General features: G+C 47.3%; 1 protein-coding gene and 1 long non-coding RNA gene across 6 annotated transcripts in view; both read left to right on the top strand.

Annotated features, from left to right (window-relative positions):
• Nucleotides 1-14,416, top strand: part of LOC139049188 (uncharacterized) — a 451,752-nt gene that overhangs the window by 375,240 nt on the left and 62,096 nt on the right. Inside the window, exon 4 of one of the 5 annotated variants that reach the window (XM_070524542.1) lies at nt 14,231-14,303. The exons of the other annotated variants lie outside the window; for them this stretch is intronic. Within the exon in view, the coding sequence (XP_070380643.1) occupies nt 14,231-14,259 (29 nt within the window). The 3' untranslated portion in view covers nt 14,260-14,303. Of the gene's footprint in view, nt 1-14,230; nt 14,304-14,416 lie in introns of those variants that run through there. 5 annotated transcript variants of the gene reach the window in all.
• Nucleotides 6,549-8,070, top strand: LOC135913455 (uncharacterized). The gene is made up of 2 exons (XR_010568015.2): nt 6,549-6,714; nt 7,941-8,070. It is a non-coding gene; the product is annotated as an uncharacterized lncRNA (long non-coding RNA).

Here is a 14,416-nt window from a genome sequence, read left to right on the forward strand (position 1 = left end):
ACGCTGCGCTCGTTACTTTCCTGTCGGGAATGCTCTGTCATGCTGATAATGCGCATGCGGTTTGTTATTGAAAAGTACAGGGCTCGCAGCGGTAAAGAAAGAAATGTGGGCAAGACAGATGACGATTATCGTTGTGTTGCAAAAGGGTGTAATTTTGCTTAAGAGCGTACACTCTTAGAAAAATCTACGCCCTTCAGGGCTTATCTTGTCCCACAACAATAATCGTCATCCGTGCTGCCCGCGTTTCCTTTCTTTAACGCTGTGAGCCCGGCAATTTCCAGTCACGAACGAACGGCATGCGCGTTATCAGTGTGACGCAGCATTCTCGACAGGAAAGTAGCGAGCGCCGAGTTTTCAAGAAAGGAGACGCAAGCAAGGCAGATGACGATTATTCTTGTGGGACAAATATACACCCCAAAGGGTGCAACTGTTTTAACAGTGTACACTCTTAGAAAAATTTACGCCCTTTGGAGCGTATCTTGTCCCACAACAATAATCGTCATCCGTGCTGCCCGTGTTTCCTTTCTTTAACGCTGCGAGCCCACTACTTTCCAGTCACGAACGGCATGCGCCTTATCAGTGTGACGCAGCATTCTCGACAGGAAAGTAGCGAGTGCCGAGTTTTCAGGGAAAGGAAACGCAAGCAAGGCAGATGACGATTATCACTGTGGGACAAATATACACCCCAAAGGGTGCAAACGTTTTAAAAGCGAACGATATTCGTCATGTGTCTTGCCCGCATTTCCTTTCATCAAAATGCTGCGCTCGTTACTTTCCTGTCGATAATGTTCTGTCATGCTGATAACGCGCATGCCGTTCGTGACTTGGAAGTACCGGGCTCGCAGCATTAAAGAAAGGAAATGTGGGCAAGGCAGATGACGCTTATCGTTGCGTGGCAAAAACACACCGCAAAGGGTGCAACTGTTTTTCGAGTGTTTCAAGAGTGGACTCTGCATCATTGCAATCTGAGTCAGAGCATGGTAAGGAGCATTGCTGTTCTTTGACTGAAAATAGAAAAAAAATATTTTGCTTGCTGTGAACTTCTTTGGCGCCCTTAGATGGCCCGGGCGGTTCTTCTTGGACCATAGATTGGAAAAAAGACATACTTGTTATTCTTGTTTACAAGGTAAAACGGTGACTCCCAACGGGGTTTAGCCGAGGAGTACCCTCGAGTGCGGCAACGTAAACCTCGGGTGCTAAGGAAATGATGTTCGATATCGGCTTGCGTTAAACGACGTCATAGAAAATTGTGTTAATTTAAGGGCGTGAAATTTGTGAAATAAGGAATTAAAAAAATAGTGTGAGCTTTCATGTCATATATTACGAGCGAGGGCGGTTACCTACTACGGGGGATGGTAAAAGTGTACATTTGAGCGCTTACTTTGGTACACTAACGTTTAATTTCAATCACAGTACTGGGGATTTGGTATTTTCGTACGTTATCGGTAATATCACCAGATCATTAAGAGTTGGGCCCCCTTCACTTTTTCTATAGGTTACACACTAGACAGAAATCCGCTTCCAATTGCCCGTTAATATATATGAAAACTGCTCTAGTTATCCTATTTCCTAAGAAGAATAACTGGAACAACATTTCTGAAGAGAATAACACATGATTTTTTGTCGCATTTGGAAAGGCATGTCCAATAATATGAAACTTTTTACTTATGTATCTGCCCTTTGTGTTCTTTTTTCTCGCATTGTATTCTAGTAATAGCAGTTAAACGAGAAAAAAGGAGGTTAACCGAGGGGCCTGGTTTTTATTAGTCATATCATAAGAAGCCAACAGCACTGACACCAAGGACAACGTAGGGGAAATTACTTGTGCTCAATAAATGAAATAAAGAAACGATAAATTAACGGAAATGAAAGTGGGTGAAAAAACAACTTGCCGCAGGTGGGGAACGATCCCACAATCTTTCCTTTGTGGGATCGTTCCCCGCCTGTGGCAAGTTGTTCTTTCATCCACTTCAATTTCAATTAATTTGTCTTTTCGGTATTTCATTTATTGAGCACACGTAATTTCCCCTACGTTGTCCTTGATGTCAGTGTTCGTTGGCTTCTATAGTAATAGCAGTTGTGCTTTGTGATTTTGTATGTTTGTTGTTTTGTATGTTGACCTCGGGAAAAGATCTTCTATGGACCATTTTCACCGCACCTCCGTCCTGACCGCCGCATTTGATCGCGGGGAGACGCGTCCGTTGCCTGCCGCCGCCGATCGCGCGCTGCTTGCACGACTGCGGTGCGCGACGATTGCTGCGGTGCTACAGGCCGCTGTTGGGGAAGACGACGTTCCCCAGCAGCCGTTCACGCGTTGGTAGTCTAAATCCTTTTGTAATTTATGTAGCATTCTGTTTCATAAAGCGTACTTGTCATGGCCGCCACCTTGTTGTTTTCCCGTGTTTCCATTAAGTACTTGTTTCCTTCTTCTCTCGCCACCAGCGTTACAGGGCCTTCCCTGTTGTCAACACTCTTGGGTTAATACAGCACCGCGTTGTTTATAGACGTCACTCCTCATATGGGTAACATTTTGCGGTACGCTTTGGCAAAGAGACCATGAGATACGTTGCTTGTTCGCGATTCACATTGGGCCTTCCATAGCCCTGCAAAAGGAGTCTTTCATCCTTTCAGGCCCCTGCGAACAAGCTCATGTTCTCCCATATTTATGCTGCTTTCGCTGATTGTACATTATTGTAATTTGTTTTCGTGGCGGACTTGTATATCGTATTGCAGCAGAATAAAACACTGCTCCTTCCGCCATTTTTTGCTAATCCAGCAGGTCAAGTAGCTTCATATGCTGTCTACATATTATTCTGACCCGTAGCGCCATTCTTACGTACTGCTTATCAGTTTTCTGCGACAACTGCAGTGGGAACTTAAGCTACTTATAGTGACTACTACTCTTTCAGTATAACGCTGGAGACTTTTCGGCATCGTGAATTGGACGCGGGCCCGTTCAGTGACGCCTCTGAACCCTGTCAAAGAAAATGAGCTGTGTGCCGGTGCACACTGCAGCAAGTTTACGCTCTTTAGCTAAACAACTTGATACCTAGTAAACGGCGCGAGTGTGGGTGAAAAAATAAAGAAAAGGCTGAGGTACTGAAAGGCTGTTTGCGCCCCGAGGAAGAAAAAAAAAAGACGATTTGGGGCTTCATTCTTGCTCGGACTTCTGACAACCATTACTGCTGTCCGCGCCAGACGACTTGTCAGGGAAGCTGCGGTTCCTTCACTTCATAGGACAATGGGGTGTGCAGCACGAAAGGAAAGTGCGGCAAGGTAGACGAGTAGAAAGAAGAAATACTTGAAAGAACCACAATACTATACTTTCAGCGAAGTCACAACAGAGCGAAACCGCAGCCGTGAAGTCCAAGGAGACTTAACGAGAGATGCATCTGGGGTAACTGAGACTTCTGAGTGTGCGCGAGTGCCTAGTCTGTGGGTGACAGCAGTTTGAACCCTGCAGAGAAGCAAAGTAAAAACGAAAAGAACCCGAGTTGTGCAACTCATGCGGAAAATGCCGAAAGCATCCTGTCCACGCGGTGCTATATTTTTACTTCGAATGTATTGTTTGTGGTGAAGGGAGTCGCGAATGCGTAAGAGGTTAACAGAAAGGCGTGACAAAGACAAAACTTTGACCTTAACGTAGTTGTACTGTTGTCACCGCCGCTTACTTCATGACCGCAACAAGCGTCCGCCTTAATGGTTCAAACACGAGCGTTTAGATGGCTAGTCCGAGGTCGAGGGTTCGATTCCTGCTCGCGGTGGCCGCATTTTGATTGAAGCTCACTGCAAATTTTCCCGCGTTATACCACATCTGATCTCGCTAACCAGTAGACGCTGGGAAGGATATTAAACATGGTGCATTGGTGTCGAGCCATTCTCAACACTAACCCACTGCAGCTTTCCTGGACATCGGCGCTTAGTTCATGTGAATTCCACCAAGTGCCGCATGTCCTTTTTCTTTTTGAATCTCGCGCAAAGTCGAGCTTCATCACGAAAAAAAAAAGAAGAAACGTTAATGAAAGGAAAGTAAAGAAAAAAAAACGAAAATGAGAAAAAAAAAGAACCAGAATACACAACTTCGTGACTTAGCTTGGTCCGTTGCTCTTTGTCGTTAACGACGATAAGAATAAGACCGGCGAACCGTAGTGTTCAAATGGCTAGCCATTCCATGATTCTTTGGGGAAAACTCGTTTTACGCTTGCAAAAGAAAAAGAAAAGAAACGACGTTCGCCTTTAACGGAGGTTTTTAAAGGGTAGTCGAACACATCTATTTGTTTCTTTATTAGTTTTCGTACCGTGTCGAAACGCGCGGCCAATAGCATGGCGGATCTTGAAGGGGTTAGTGCGTGCTCAAGAGAGGAATATAATATTTCGCAGCGTTGAGTTAGGTGTCTTAGTTTGTCCCGTCTGGTTCCTTTTTGTCTCCGCGTTTTTCGCGCTATTCACTGCCATTTGAGTCAGGCTTGTCTGGTTGCACAGAAAGCGGTGATACTTGTTAGTGCGAGCTTCGCTTGTTTTGTTGTGTTTGCGTGATCACTTTGTATATTTTTCACCCAGCACCGGGGATAGCATGTCAGGTGGTCAGCTGGGCTTAAGTCTCCACCTTCATTGAAGTGAGCATGCCTTTCTCACCCCGAAGAGCATTTTACGAAAGAGCATGATGCGCAGTGGGTTCGAATATGACACATTCGACATACTGTGCACAAAAGCGGTCATCTTAATGTCGTTGCTAATCAGTAAGATGTAGAATACCGCCATTACAGCACATTTATGCAATAAATGGCTAGAAGCACAACTGAAACTACAAATTTTCTTGTGCCCACGGAAAGGCACATTCGTTGCTGTTCGATTCAGCTTAAAGATTAGCTGAGCGAACGAAGGTCCAACTTAATGTTACAGGAACCCCCTAATATTTTTGTTCAATTTGATTAGGCTATTTTCCTCCCTTGTAAGCTTCACCGGTTATACACAACCGGTGTCCCTTACTACAAGAGAGAATGAGAAAGAAATAGGCAGGTTGTTGACCAGAAAAACGTCTGGCAGATACGCTTCAGTATGGGAAGGGAATAAAAAGATAAGAAAGAGAAGAAGGCGGTGATTATGTGCGTGAGAAAGCAACCCGCTATGAGCCGCGCAAGCCAATCATTTTAAAAAGCGTGAAAGTGCATTCACTGTCTTTTGGGCCACTGACAGGTGGCGAAGGGGTTTAAGCGACGTCTGCACGAACAGCGGGTGATCGTCTAGTCGCCGTAATCAATTGGACATTGACTGTCTTTGTATATCGAATAGAAGACAGTAGAACAATAAGTGTTCGATGTTCTCTTAGCAGTTACACACATCACATGTAGCACAGTCAGCCATTTCAATTAATACTTAATAAGATCTCGTAAAGATGCTCAAATAAAAAACACCCACCCCATTCCACCGTGTCAAAGTGGATGTACGGCGAAGCTGGTGCGGACGTTAGACGACGTTACATAAGCACCACCACGTCAAGCGAGGTACCGCCAACCGACAAGGTTTATGGGACGCAGGATCTGCCAAGAAGCTGAAATTTGCTGAAGCGAGGTCATGCAGCCTCGAATTAAATGTTCCAGCATGTAGTAGCCTTCGCTACCAATAAAGTTATTATTAACTTGCAATTGACATGCTTTAACAGCGCAGGAATTCACACTTGTAGAGGAAACCGTATCCTGTAAACTTCTGCTATTGACTGTACGCCACGTGCGCACGCAGATGCGCGGAAGTGCAGTTTACGTCCTTATTTTCTAGGCTCTGCGCCAAGCGGAAATGCATTATCGAACTAAGTTTTCCATTTAACTTATGGAGTTTTACGGGCCAAAACCGCGATCTGATTATGAGGCACGCCGTAGTGGGGGACTTTGGAAGTTTGGACCACTTGTGGTTCTTTAACGCGCACCTAAATCTAAGTACACCGGTGTTTTCGCATTTCGCCCCCATCGAAATGCGGCCGCAGTGGCCGGGATTCGATCCCGCGACTTCGTGCCTAGCAGCCCAAAACTCTAGCCGCTAAGCAGCCATGGTGGGTCGAACTAAATATTTAATCTAGATAGCGTCATAAAATACGAAAAGTATGGCTTACCAGCTTGCGGACATGACAACTTCGGATAGTTATACAAATATAGGAGAAAACATAACTCGAGCAACTAGAGCGTATGTAACCGTAATGTTTAACGGGAAAAACTAGCCGCGAACGCTATGCGCGACGGCGGGCTTTGTGGTAGGAACGCGGCCTCATAGAGAAAGAAATTCAACAAGAGGGGACAGTCTTCAAAAACTGGCAACAGGAAACACGTCACGCCTAGTTTCAACAACGTCCGTTAGTTGACGCGAGCATCAGAAAAAAAGAATGTGAAATAAACTTCCAGACAACGTTTTATTTTTTTATTCCTTCCCACTAAAAGTGAAAAAGTTTTGCGTGTAAATGAACTTATACTTTGCAACTTTTTGTTGCGTTGCCTAGCAACAAGCTAGCGGCACGCCAGACGCGCGTGCATACGTCATGCGCCAGACAAGCCGCAGGAGTGAGCGAGGACGGTCGTACATACATACGTGCGAAGCTCGCGTGCTCGGCGACCCGTCTGTTTTGGATATAGCCCCTTTTTTGGGGGCTCCCGTCCTTCTCTATGCTTCTCTTGCGTGTCGTCTGCATTTCCACACGGCACCACTGCACTACTGGACTACGGCAAGGTGAGAAATTGTGTTTGACAGTGTGCGGCGCATTTTAATCACATTTAGGCTTAGTTCGAGTGGCGCAGTTAGAGAAAAAACAGCACCGCCGTCCTGGCGCAGTTAATTTGAGTTAATGCCTCGTCCTGGGAGATGTTTGCGACGCTTTCTATGAGCCGCAACATTACTGTAACTTATTTCGGTAGTATTTGGGTACGCTTGCCGCGCCCGGCTTATTGACGCAGTAAGCGGAAACCGGCTCGGCCGTGTGAGGCATTTGCGCGTGTGCATGCGTGCACTACGTCGTAGCGCCTGAGACAGACAAGTTTTCGCGCATTCTGTGGCCCCCAACATTATTGTAACTAACGTCGTTATATTTGGGGTAGTTTAGAAGCACGGTTGCCGCGCCCGGCTTATTGACGCAGTTAGCGAAAAGCAGCTCGGCTGTGTGCCGCAGTTTCGCGTGTACTTAATCTTACTGGTAGAAGTTCGTGACGCATTCTCTGACCCGAAAAAAGTATTGCAAATTATTTGGTAACTTTTTAGGATACCTTGAGGCTTGCTCGCCGCGCCTGGGGTTGTGAAGCTGTTAGCGAAAAAAGCAAGCCGCGGCCGCGGCCACAGTGAGTTAGTTTTGCGTGTACTGAATTTTAGTGGGACAAGCTTGTGACGCATTTTATAGCCCTGCAACAACATATACCTTATTTCGGTACTCACGCTTCTCGAAAACGCGACGAGCGATTGCCGAGAGTGATAACACGGGAGTGTTGCATGCGCCGGCAGGACGCGTAGAAGATAACACGGAGGAGCTCCAGAACATGACATTTATGTATTCTGAGCGACTGAAAACAGGCATTGCACCGACGAGTCTGACTTGAGTGCGATTAAAAGGCATTCTGCGAGCGTGTAACATGGTCTGGCCTAGCCTGTGTTGTAGCTACCTTTGTGTACTTGGCGTACCGTCGTGTCGGCCGAGGCCAAGTTGTTTTGGAAACGCGCAGTCACCCGTGTATTTGTGCACTTAAAGTGCAGGAAATAATGCCCGGGAAAGGAGGGGTGCTTGAAAATCGGATGTTCAGATTTTATGGCATTGTTTCGGAGGAGTCTTTGCTGCGAAATGTACGTAAAAGTGAATTTATCTGTAATGCCACTCATTCACCACTTACGCACGTTTCGCCTCTACACGCAATACTCCTGTTAGGTCAATATACGGAAATCATACATGCTTGCAATTTACTTTCTTTCAGCTGATGGCATCCGGTGGAGCATCGTGCGGCAATGACTGCTGCTTACGTGGTGCCACAACCTTGGATGAATGCAGAAGCCCGGAACGAGCATTTATATAGAGCAAAATAAACATTCCATCATTTCAGAAGACGTCTGTCGTTTTCTTTATGAAATTGCACCTGACAGATTCGGCGCAGTCTTGTAAAGGTCAATCGCAATCGTTTCTACTTAAAACGATTCCACGCGAAGGCCACGTGAAGGCCACGCGAGGTTCAGCAGAAGCGAAAAAAAAAAATGAATGCCGAGCAGCGGAGCCGGCGCGGCGTGTACCAACTGGTTTTCAAAACGCGCGCGCCCAAAACCGAAACCGGAAGGAGTCGACAACAGCCGCTTGGTGTGCTACAGTCAATTCGGCCGCTGGGCTCTATGGGAGTGTCCGCTCTTGTTGAAATTTCTTTCTTTATGGCGACCTCTTGCGTGGGCCGCAATGCGGCGTAGGCGAGCGCCAGCAGGAGGTATTGCAAGGAACCGGGCGCGCCGCTCCGTGGCCCCCTAAACATCCGTGCGCCGGCGCGCGTAAATGGCGGACGTAGCGGCTGGCCTGTGCAATGTAGAAACGCTGGAAAAAATGTTTTTTTTTCTTTTCGCGTAAGAGAATTACGTTTTGTCGCATAGTCAAATTACATTCTTAGAGCTACCATGTCTGTAGGTAGTGCGTACGTCGTAGTGTACGATTTTAACGCGACAGCGTTAAGGAGCTGGTGTCGCAGAAAAGCCGGTGTCGTCGGTGTAAGTGTCGGCGTCGGTGGCGTTGGCCGTGAGCGATAAATCCCAGCAGGCTCTTCATGAATAAAAAACAACTTGCAAAATGGGCTGGGTGGGAATCGAACCAGGGTCTCCGGAGTGCGAGACGGAGACGCTACCGCTGAGCCACGAGTTCTTTTTTTTTTCTTTATTTCCAGCTTGGCTACAAGCTTCAAAAGAGTTTGTGATCCTAGGTCACACTCGTTTTATATGTGTCAAAATGTCAAGCATTGACACCACAGCTTCATCACAGTCCTTCGTCTTGTACACGTCACGTACCTTCACAACCATTTCCACAAAATATTCATACACACATCGGCCTTTAACATCACAGTGTCTATATGCCAACAGACTACGCCAGACTCCGTGCATTCCAAGTAAAAAGATGACATCCATCTGTTCAAAATCGTGTTCAGGTGGTAAAAAACGAATGCCATGTGGATTGAGGGGTAGGTCTATCTTTAACGTTCTCTGTAATATATCCCAAAAGAATATGGCGTTATTACAATCAATGAAAACATGTTCAATCGTTTCAGCTTTGTTGCACAGAAAGCATCTGCTTCCCCATGGCACATAAATTCCTCTTTCCTCCAACCACGCCATAACAGGCAAGGTTCCCGTGTGAAACTTGAATAAGAATGTTTTAACGTTTGCCGGTATCCACATATTTTTAACCCTTTTAAGTACGTCTTGTCCAGGCCCTTCTTGAAACATTAACCGATACAATGGAACAGGAAACACACTTTCAGTGAGATCCTTCATAAGACGCTTTCTTTTTACATTGAAGAGGTACTCAAGAGAGAATCCGCTTTGAAGCATCGGACTCGTGGCTCAGGTCCTATCGTTTCCTGAGCCACGAGTTCGATGCTTCAAAGCGGTACAAAAGCGCCTCTAGTGAATGCGGTGTTGCCTTAGAAACGAGCTGTTTCTAAGGCTCAGGCGTGCGTCGCTTGCTCAGGCGCACATTTCGTTGCCGCGCCGAACGCTGCGTTTTTCGACGCTCACCGTGTCCGATGCGGGGCGCGTAGTCGCTGCGCCGTAGCCCGTTGTCTTACACCCCTTGGTGGGTCGACGGGAGCGCTGTCGCGTTCCACTCTGGAAGGCGAAGCTTAAGCGTTCTCCAATTTTCTTTTTTGCTTCTAGATGCTCCACCGGCAATTGCTCGTTGGCAAGTAAGGGAGGGAAACAATGTTCCGGTTGCCGTTATAGAAGATGAAACAACAACAACAACAACAACAAAAAACTGCCATTGTGGATATATAGCCTGTTCACTGCCATTTCCGCATAGAATTCACACAGTTACTTTGGAGCTGTTCTCTGGATGGTTTTGTCTTGTGACAAAATTTTGTAATATATCTGGCATGCCTGCAATGCATCGCTAACTATTGGATGAGCTAATTAAACGGGCACAGGGCGTCTGCTAAACAGCGTTAAACCCACACAATGTGCGGTTTGTTTGTGTCGGGGTGTTTCTTTCCGTGTTTCGAACTAATGACAGATTATAAAGCGGTTACTAACAAGCGTCATCCTTTCGATAACGCTGCCAATGACAGATATCTCTCTACAACTTAAAATCGCCGAATGGAGCTTAAGGCGTGGCCAGGGGCGAGCCCGTGTGGTTTTGTACGGTGAGGGCATACATTAATGGGCGCGCCATGCTAAGTGAATCTATCTGCTCCCTTGCGAGTGACCAAAGATGAAATTGCAGTTTGTACTTCATTTATGCTCAAAAAAGGGTTTTTTTCCACGTATTTTAACTTGAGAAATCAGATTAGTTCAGTGAATTCCTTCTATCATATGGAGGGCCTAGGTATGCGTGGTTTGATAACCTTTCTGCCGGAAGGACGTCCGACCGGTCCGACGCCGACACCGAATTTTTTCCAACACGGGCTCCTTCACACTATCGCCTTAAAGGATGATTTTGTTACGCGGAACTCAGACACCCCTTTTCCAGTTACTGTTTGTTGGGTGAGCACGTCACGAAAAATCCCGACCAACTAGAGACTAACAACTTCGCTGCGAAAAGGAAAAAAAGAAAAGCAACTTCCTCTTGTGCAAGGTTGTGCATAGGTTTACTGAACTGTCAGTCTCTCTGCTTATTCCGTTCTGCTACTTCATGTTCTTCTACTTTGTCACTAGGTACAATATGTTTAGTAAGCTCTCGTCAACACAACTCCCAATTCCCCTACCGATATAGAAACAATGTCTCGCGTCGATGCCGTCCCGGTGGAGTTCAGAGTCGTAGCGAAGCGTTAGTGTAGTCAGGTATGGACCTTTCTTTTTTACTCGTGTAGTTTCGCGATACGAGTGTATGAAACACGGCGTTAAAGGTTGGCACAATGTCTAGGATGAGGTCAGTGGCGCAGCTGTCATCTGGTTGCAGCCATACAGTCCAAATGGCATATTTCACTAAAAAATTTGGGCCGAGCAACCTGTGTCAGTTCGCCAAGCAGATTCGTCATGTGTATTCGTCAAGTAGCAAGCACCAGCAAATTTCTCAAGTGAGTGGAACATGTAACTCTTAAATTGGAATATATATTGGTACATTCCTTTTCGTATTCTGCGAACAGCTGTGAGCCTTAATCAGCTTTGCTACAAATTACTGCCACTGAAACACATGAAGAACTGCCTTATTTTGAGAAGCAGTTAAAGAAGCAAGTGATGCTAGTAGAATCTAAACTGCAGCGTCAGTTAAGTCCTCGTGCTACTGCCGAGTGTTTCTTTGAAGAAAAACAGACATTCTGGGTTATACCATGAACTACTCGTGGTGAGCAAATCTGTTTTAGCAGATTAAAATCAAGGTAACTGTTGTAGAAGTGATATGTAGCCAGCGTGTGTGACATACTTGTTGCACCGCGGTAAGCATGGTATCATAACTAGATTATTACATGCTATGTTATTGCAGTTGTCGATCCTCTCTTGAAAAACCTGCAGTGGGCTGGTCTGCGTTCCTTCGGCTGGCACTGCAGCGTTCCCTTTGAGAACTCTATTATCGTCTTCGAAATAAGCTCTTTGAATAAATTTTCCCGAACGAAGACGTCGCGAAAGTATATTTGAGACAACCGCCATCAGTATACAAGCAGAGGGAACGAGGGCGAACAAACAAAAAAATTACCGACGATTACGTTACTTCCTAATGCGAAATTTGAGCGCATCAAATAAGCTGTCGCCGGAAAGCATTTGTTGCACCCTGACTGTTTGCGAGCCTTTGTTTGCGTTTGGCCTCGGCCTCGGCCGCGCGAACGGTAGAGTCTTCTCTGCGACGGCGATGAGCTTCTGCTTCAGCCTCGCTTACTGCTGGTTGCTCTCGACGGCGGCGATGAGCCTCCGCTTCGGCGGTGCGAACGGCAGGGTCTTCTCGGCGGCGGCGATGAGCTTCTGCTTCAGCCTCGCTTACTGCTGGTTGCTCTCGACGGCGGCGATGAGCCTCCGCTTCGGCGGCGCGAACTGCAGGGTCTTCTCGGCGGCGGCGATGAGCTTCTGCTTCAGCCTCGCTTACTGCTGGTTTCTCTCGACGGCGGCGATGAGCCTCCGCTTCGGCGGCGCGAACGGCAGGGTCTTCTCGGCGGCGGCGCTTAGCCTCTGCTTCGGCGACGCGTACTCCTGGATCATCTCGACGGCGGCGACAGTAAGCTTCTGCTTCGGCGGCACGCACCTCTGGATTCTGACGGCGACGGCGCTGGGCCTCTGCTCTGGCAGCTCGTTTAGCAGCAGCAGCAGCAGACGGAGGACTTCCATCGGTCGTCTCGCTCATGGCTCAGAAAGAACTGGCAGATAATTTCGCAGTGGCGAACGGCAGCGGCAATTTCGGCTCGGGCGGTGCACATATACAGATCCGCCGCCACCGATCTGGCTCTCTGATTGCCACCGCACAGGGGTTGCATTGGAGGAGGAGCGAAGAAAGGAATTAAGTTCGTGCCAGCGCTTTGACAACCGGAGACTCGCAGGAAGAGGGGGGAGGGGGACGGCGTGTACACCCAGCGGCAAACGATGGGGGCAGAAGCGCGCGCAGCAAGCGGACAACACGATAAAGGGAGGAGGGAAGAGATAGCAGCGACTGACTGATGCCGCTGACGCCGATAGTGAGTCAACCCCAGCTGCGGAGTTGGTTTCAGGGACAACGCCGCCGATGCCGACACAAACAATATGATACCCTCGCTTCCGCAGCGCTAAGAACCAGGTCTAGCCGTGGGAAGGTGGTCACGTATTCGTCGACGTGCCGGGGCCTACGTGAAATAACCGGCGCGTCGGCAACTGAAGAGCACGCTATCCGCCACACAAGAACAGGGGGGGGGGGACCCTTTCCTCCTCTTTCTGCATGTCGGCGACGGTGTTCTATGCAGTCACGTTATCTTGACTCTCTAGCGGCGTCAGCGGCATCCAGCGGTATCAGTCGGTCGCTGCTAGCGCTGGAGGGATGAAAGGGGGGCGGAGCTGGTTACGAGGCCGACGACAACGCCGACGACGACGCGAAACCCAGGAACGGACGCCAAAGAGCTGCGCTCTAAAACACCGCAGAAAGAGCGCAGACACCGCCCGAACTGCAGCCGACGACAGGCGCGAGACCGTGCCCTGACGTCATGCGAGCGGCGCTCGCAGCGGCCCTGTAGTTCGTTCTCGGGGCTAATTGATTTTCTTCGCCTCATTCCCACGCTGTGTGACTATATACATGTAATCAAGTCAAAAAGTACCAGGGTTTCACATAGGCAAGCCTCGACGATGAATGACGGCGTCGTGGTAGACATGTGATTAATTTCACTACATCGTTCTTTTTAGGGTGCGCTTACACTCATGAAGATGGGAAAAACAATAGAACAGGAACTTATTGCCTACCGCGTAAACAACGTTGTGACCTAGTGGTTTTATATCCTCTGAATGCCACATTCTGAATCTGACGAAGGAAGGGCACCCACGCATGCATATCTAAGCGTATCTAGCGGCGCAGAAATATTGAAGCTCTCAATAATAGACACCTACGACGATAAGCGAAAAATGGAGGCATTGCGGCAAGGTTTGCACACGCATGAGTAACTGACGGTAAAATAGTCACGCCATGATATTTCTGTATTGGCGACGTAAGCGGAAAAGACTATTTCACGAGTCACTGACTTTTACGCCGTTCGCGCTGGAGTGCAATGCGTTCTTTAAACATATATATATATATAAATACAAACTAGAAAAATACCTGTTTCCCTTGTTCTCTTTTTTTCTTTCGATGCATTCTACTATCAAATACTACCTGACCTTTTTTCTACTTTATTCGGTCCCTATCGCTGCTTTATATTATATTCGATCTTATTTCTGCTTTATAAGCAGGTTTCGCTTTTTCTGTTTCGCCGCTGCTGTGACCGTGCTCAGCAAATCTGACAGTGCCATTTTTTTCAGCGCTTTCGTAAATAACTCTTTTTGATTTTCATGTCCGTGAGAAAATCGCGTATTGACCTAAATATAACAGAAACCTCGATTGCATCTTTAATCAATTTTTTGCTCGTTCTTCTCTCTATAGTGCTTGTTGAGCTAGAGCTTGGGCCCTGAACGTCAACGCCGCATTACAAGGTGCGCCTAAGTACTATCACGACTTTTACGCCTCACATTTTGGTTGAGAATAAAAAGAAACTTGTATATATCTTGCACTGCATGTACCCGATGTATTAATAAAGCAACACGAAGCATTTTGTTCAATATGTTCCTT

This window comes from Dermacentor albipictus, chromosome 8, assembly GCF_038994185.2.
Source record: "Dermacentor albipictus isolate Rhodes 1998 colony chromosome 8, USDA_Dalb.pri_finalv2, whole genome shotgun sequence".
In the NCBI taxonomy this organism is placed as follows: Eukaryota; Metazoa; Arthropoda; class Arachnida; order Ixodida; family Ixodidae; genus Dermacentor; species Dermacentor albipictus.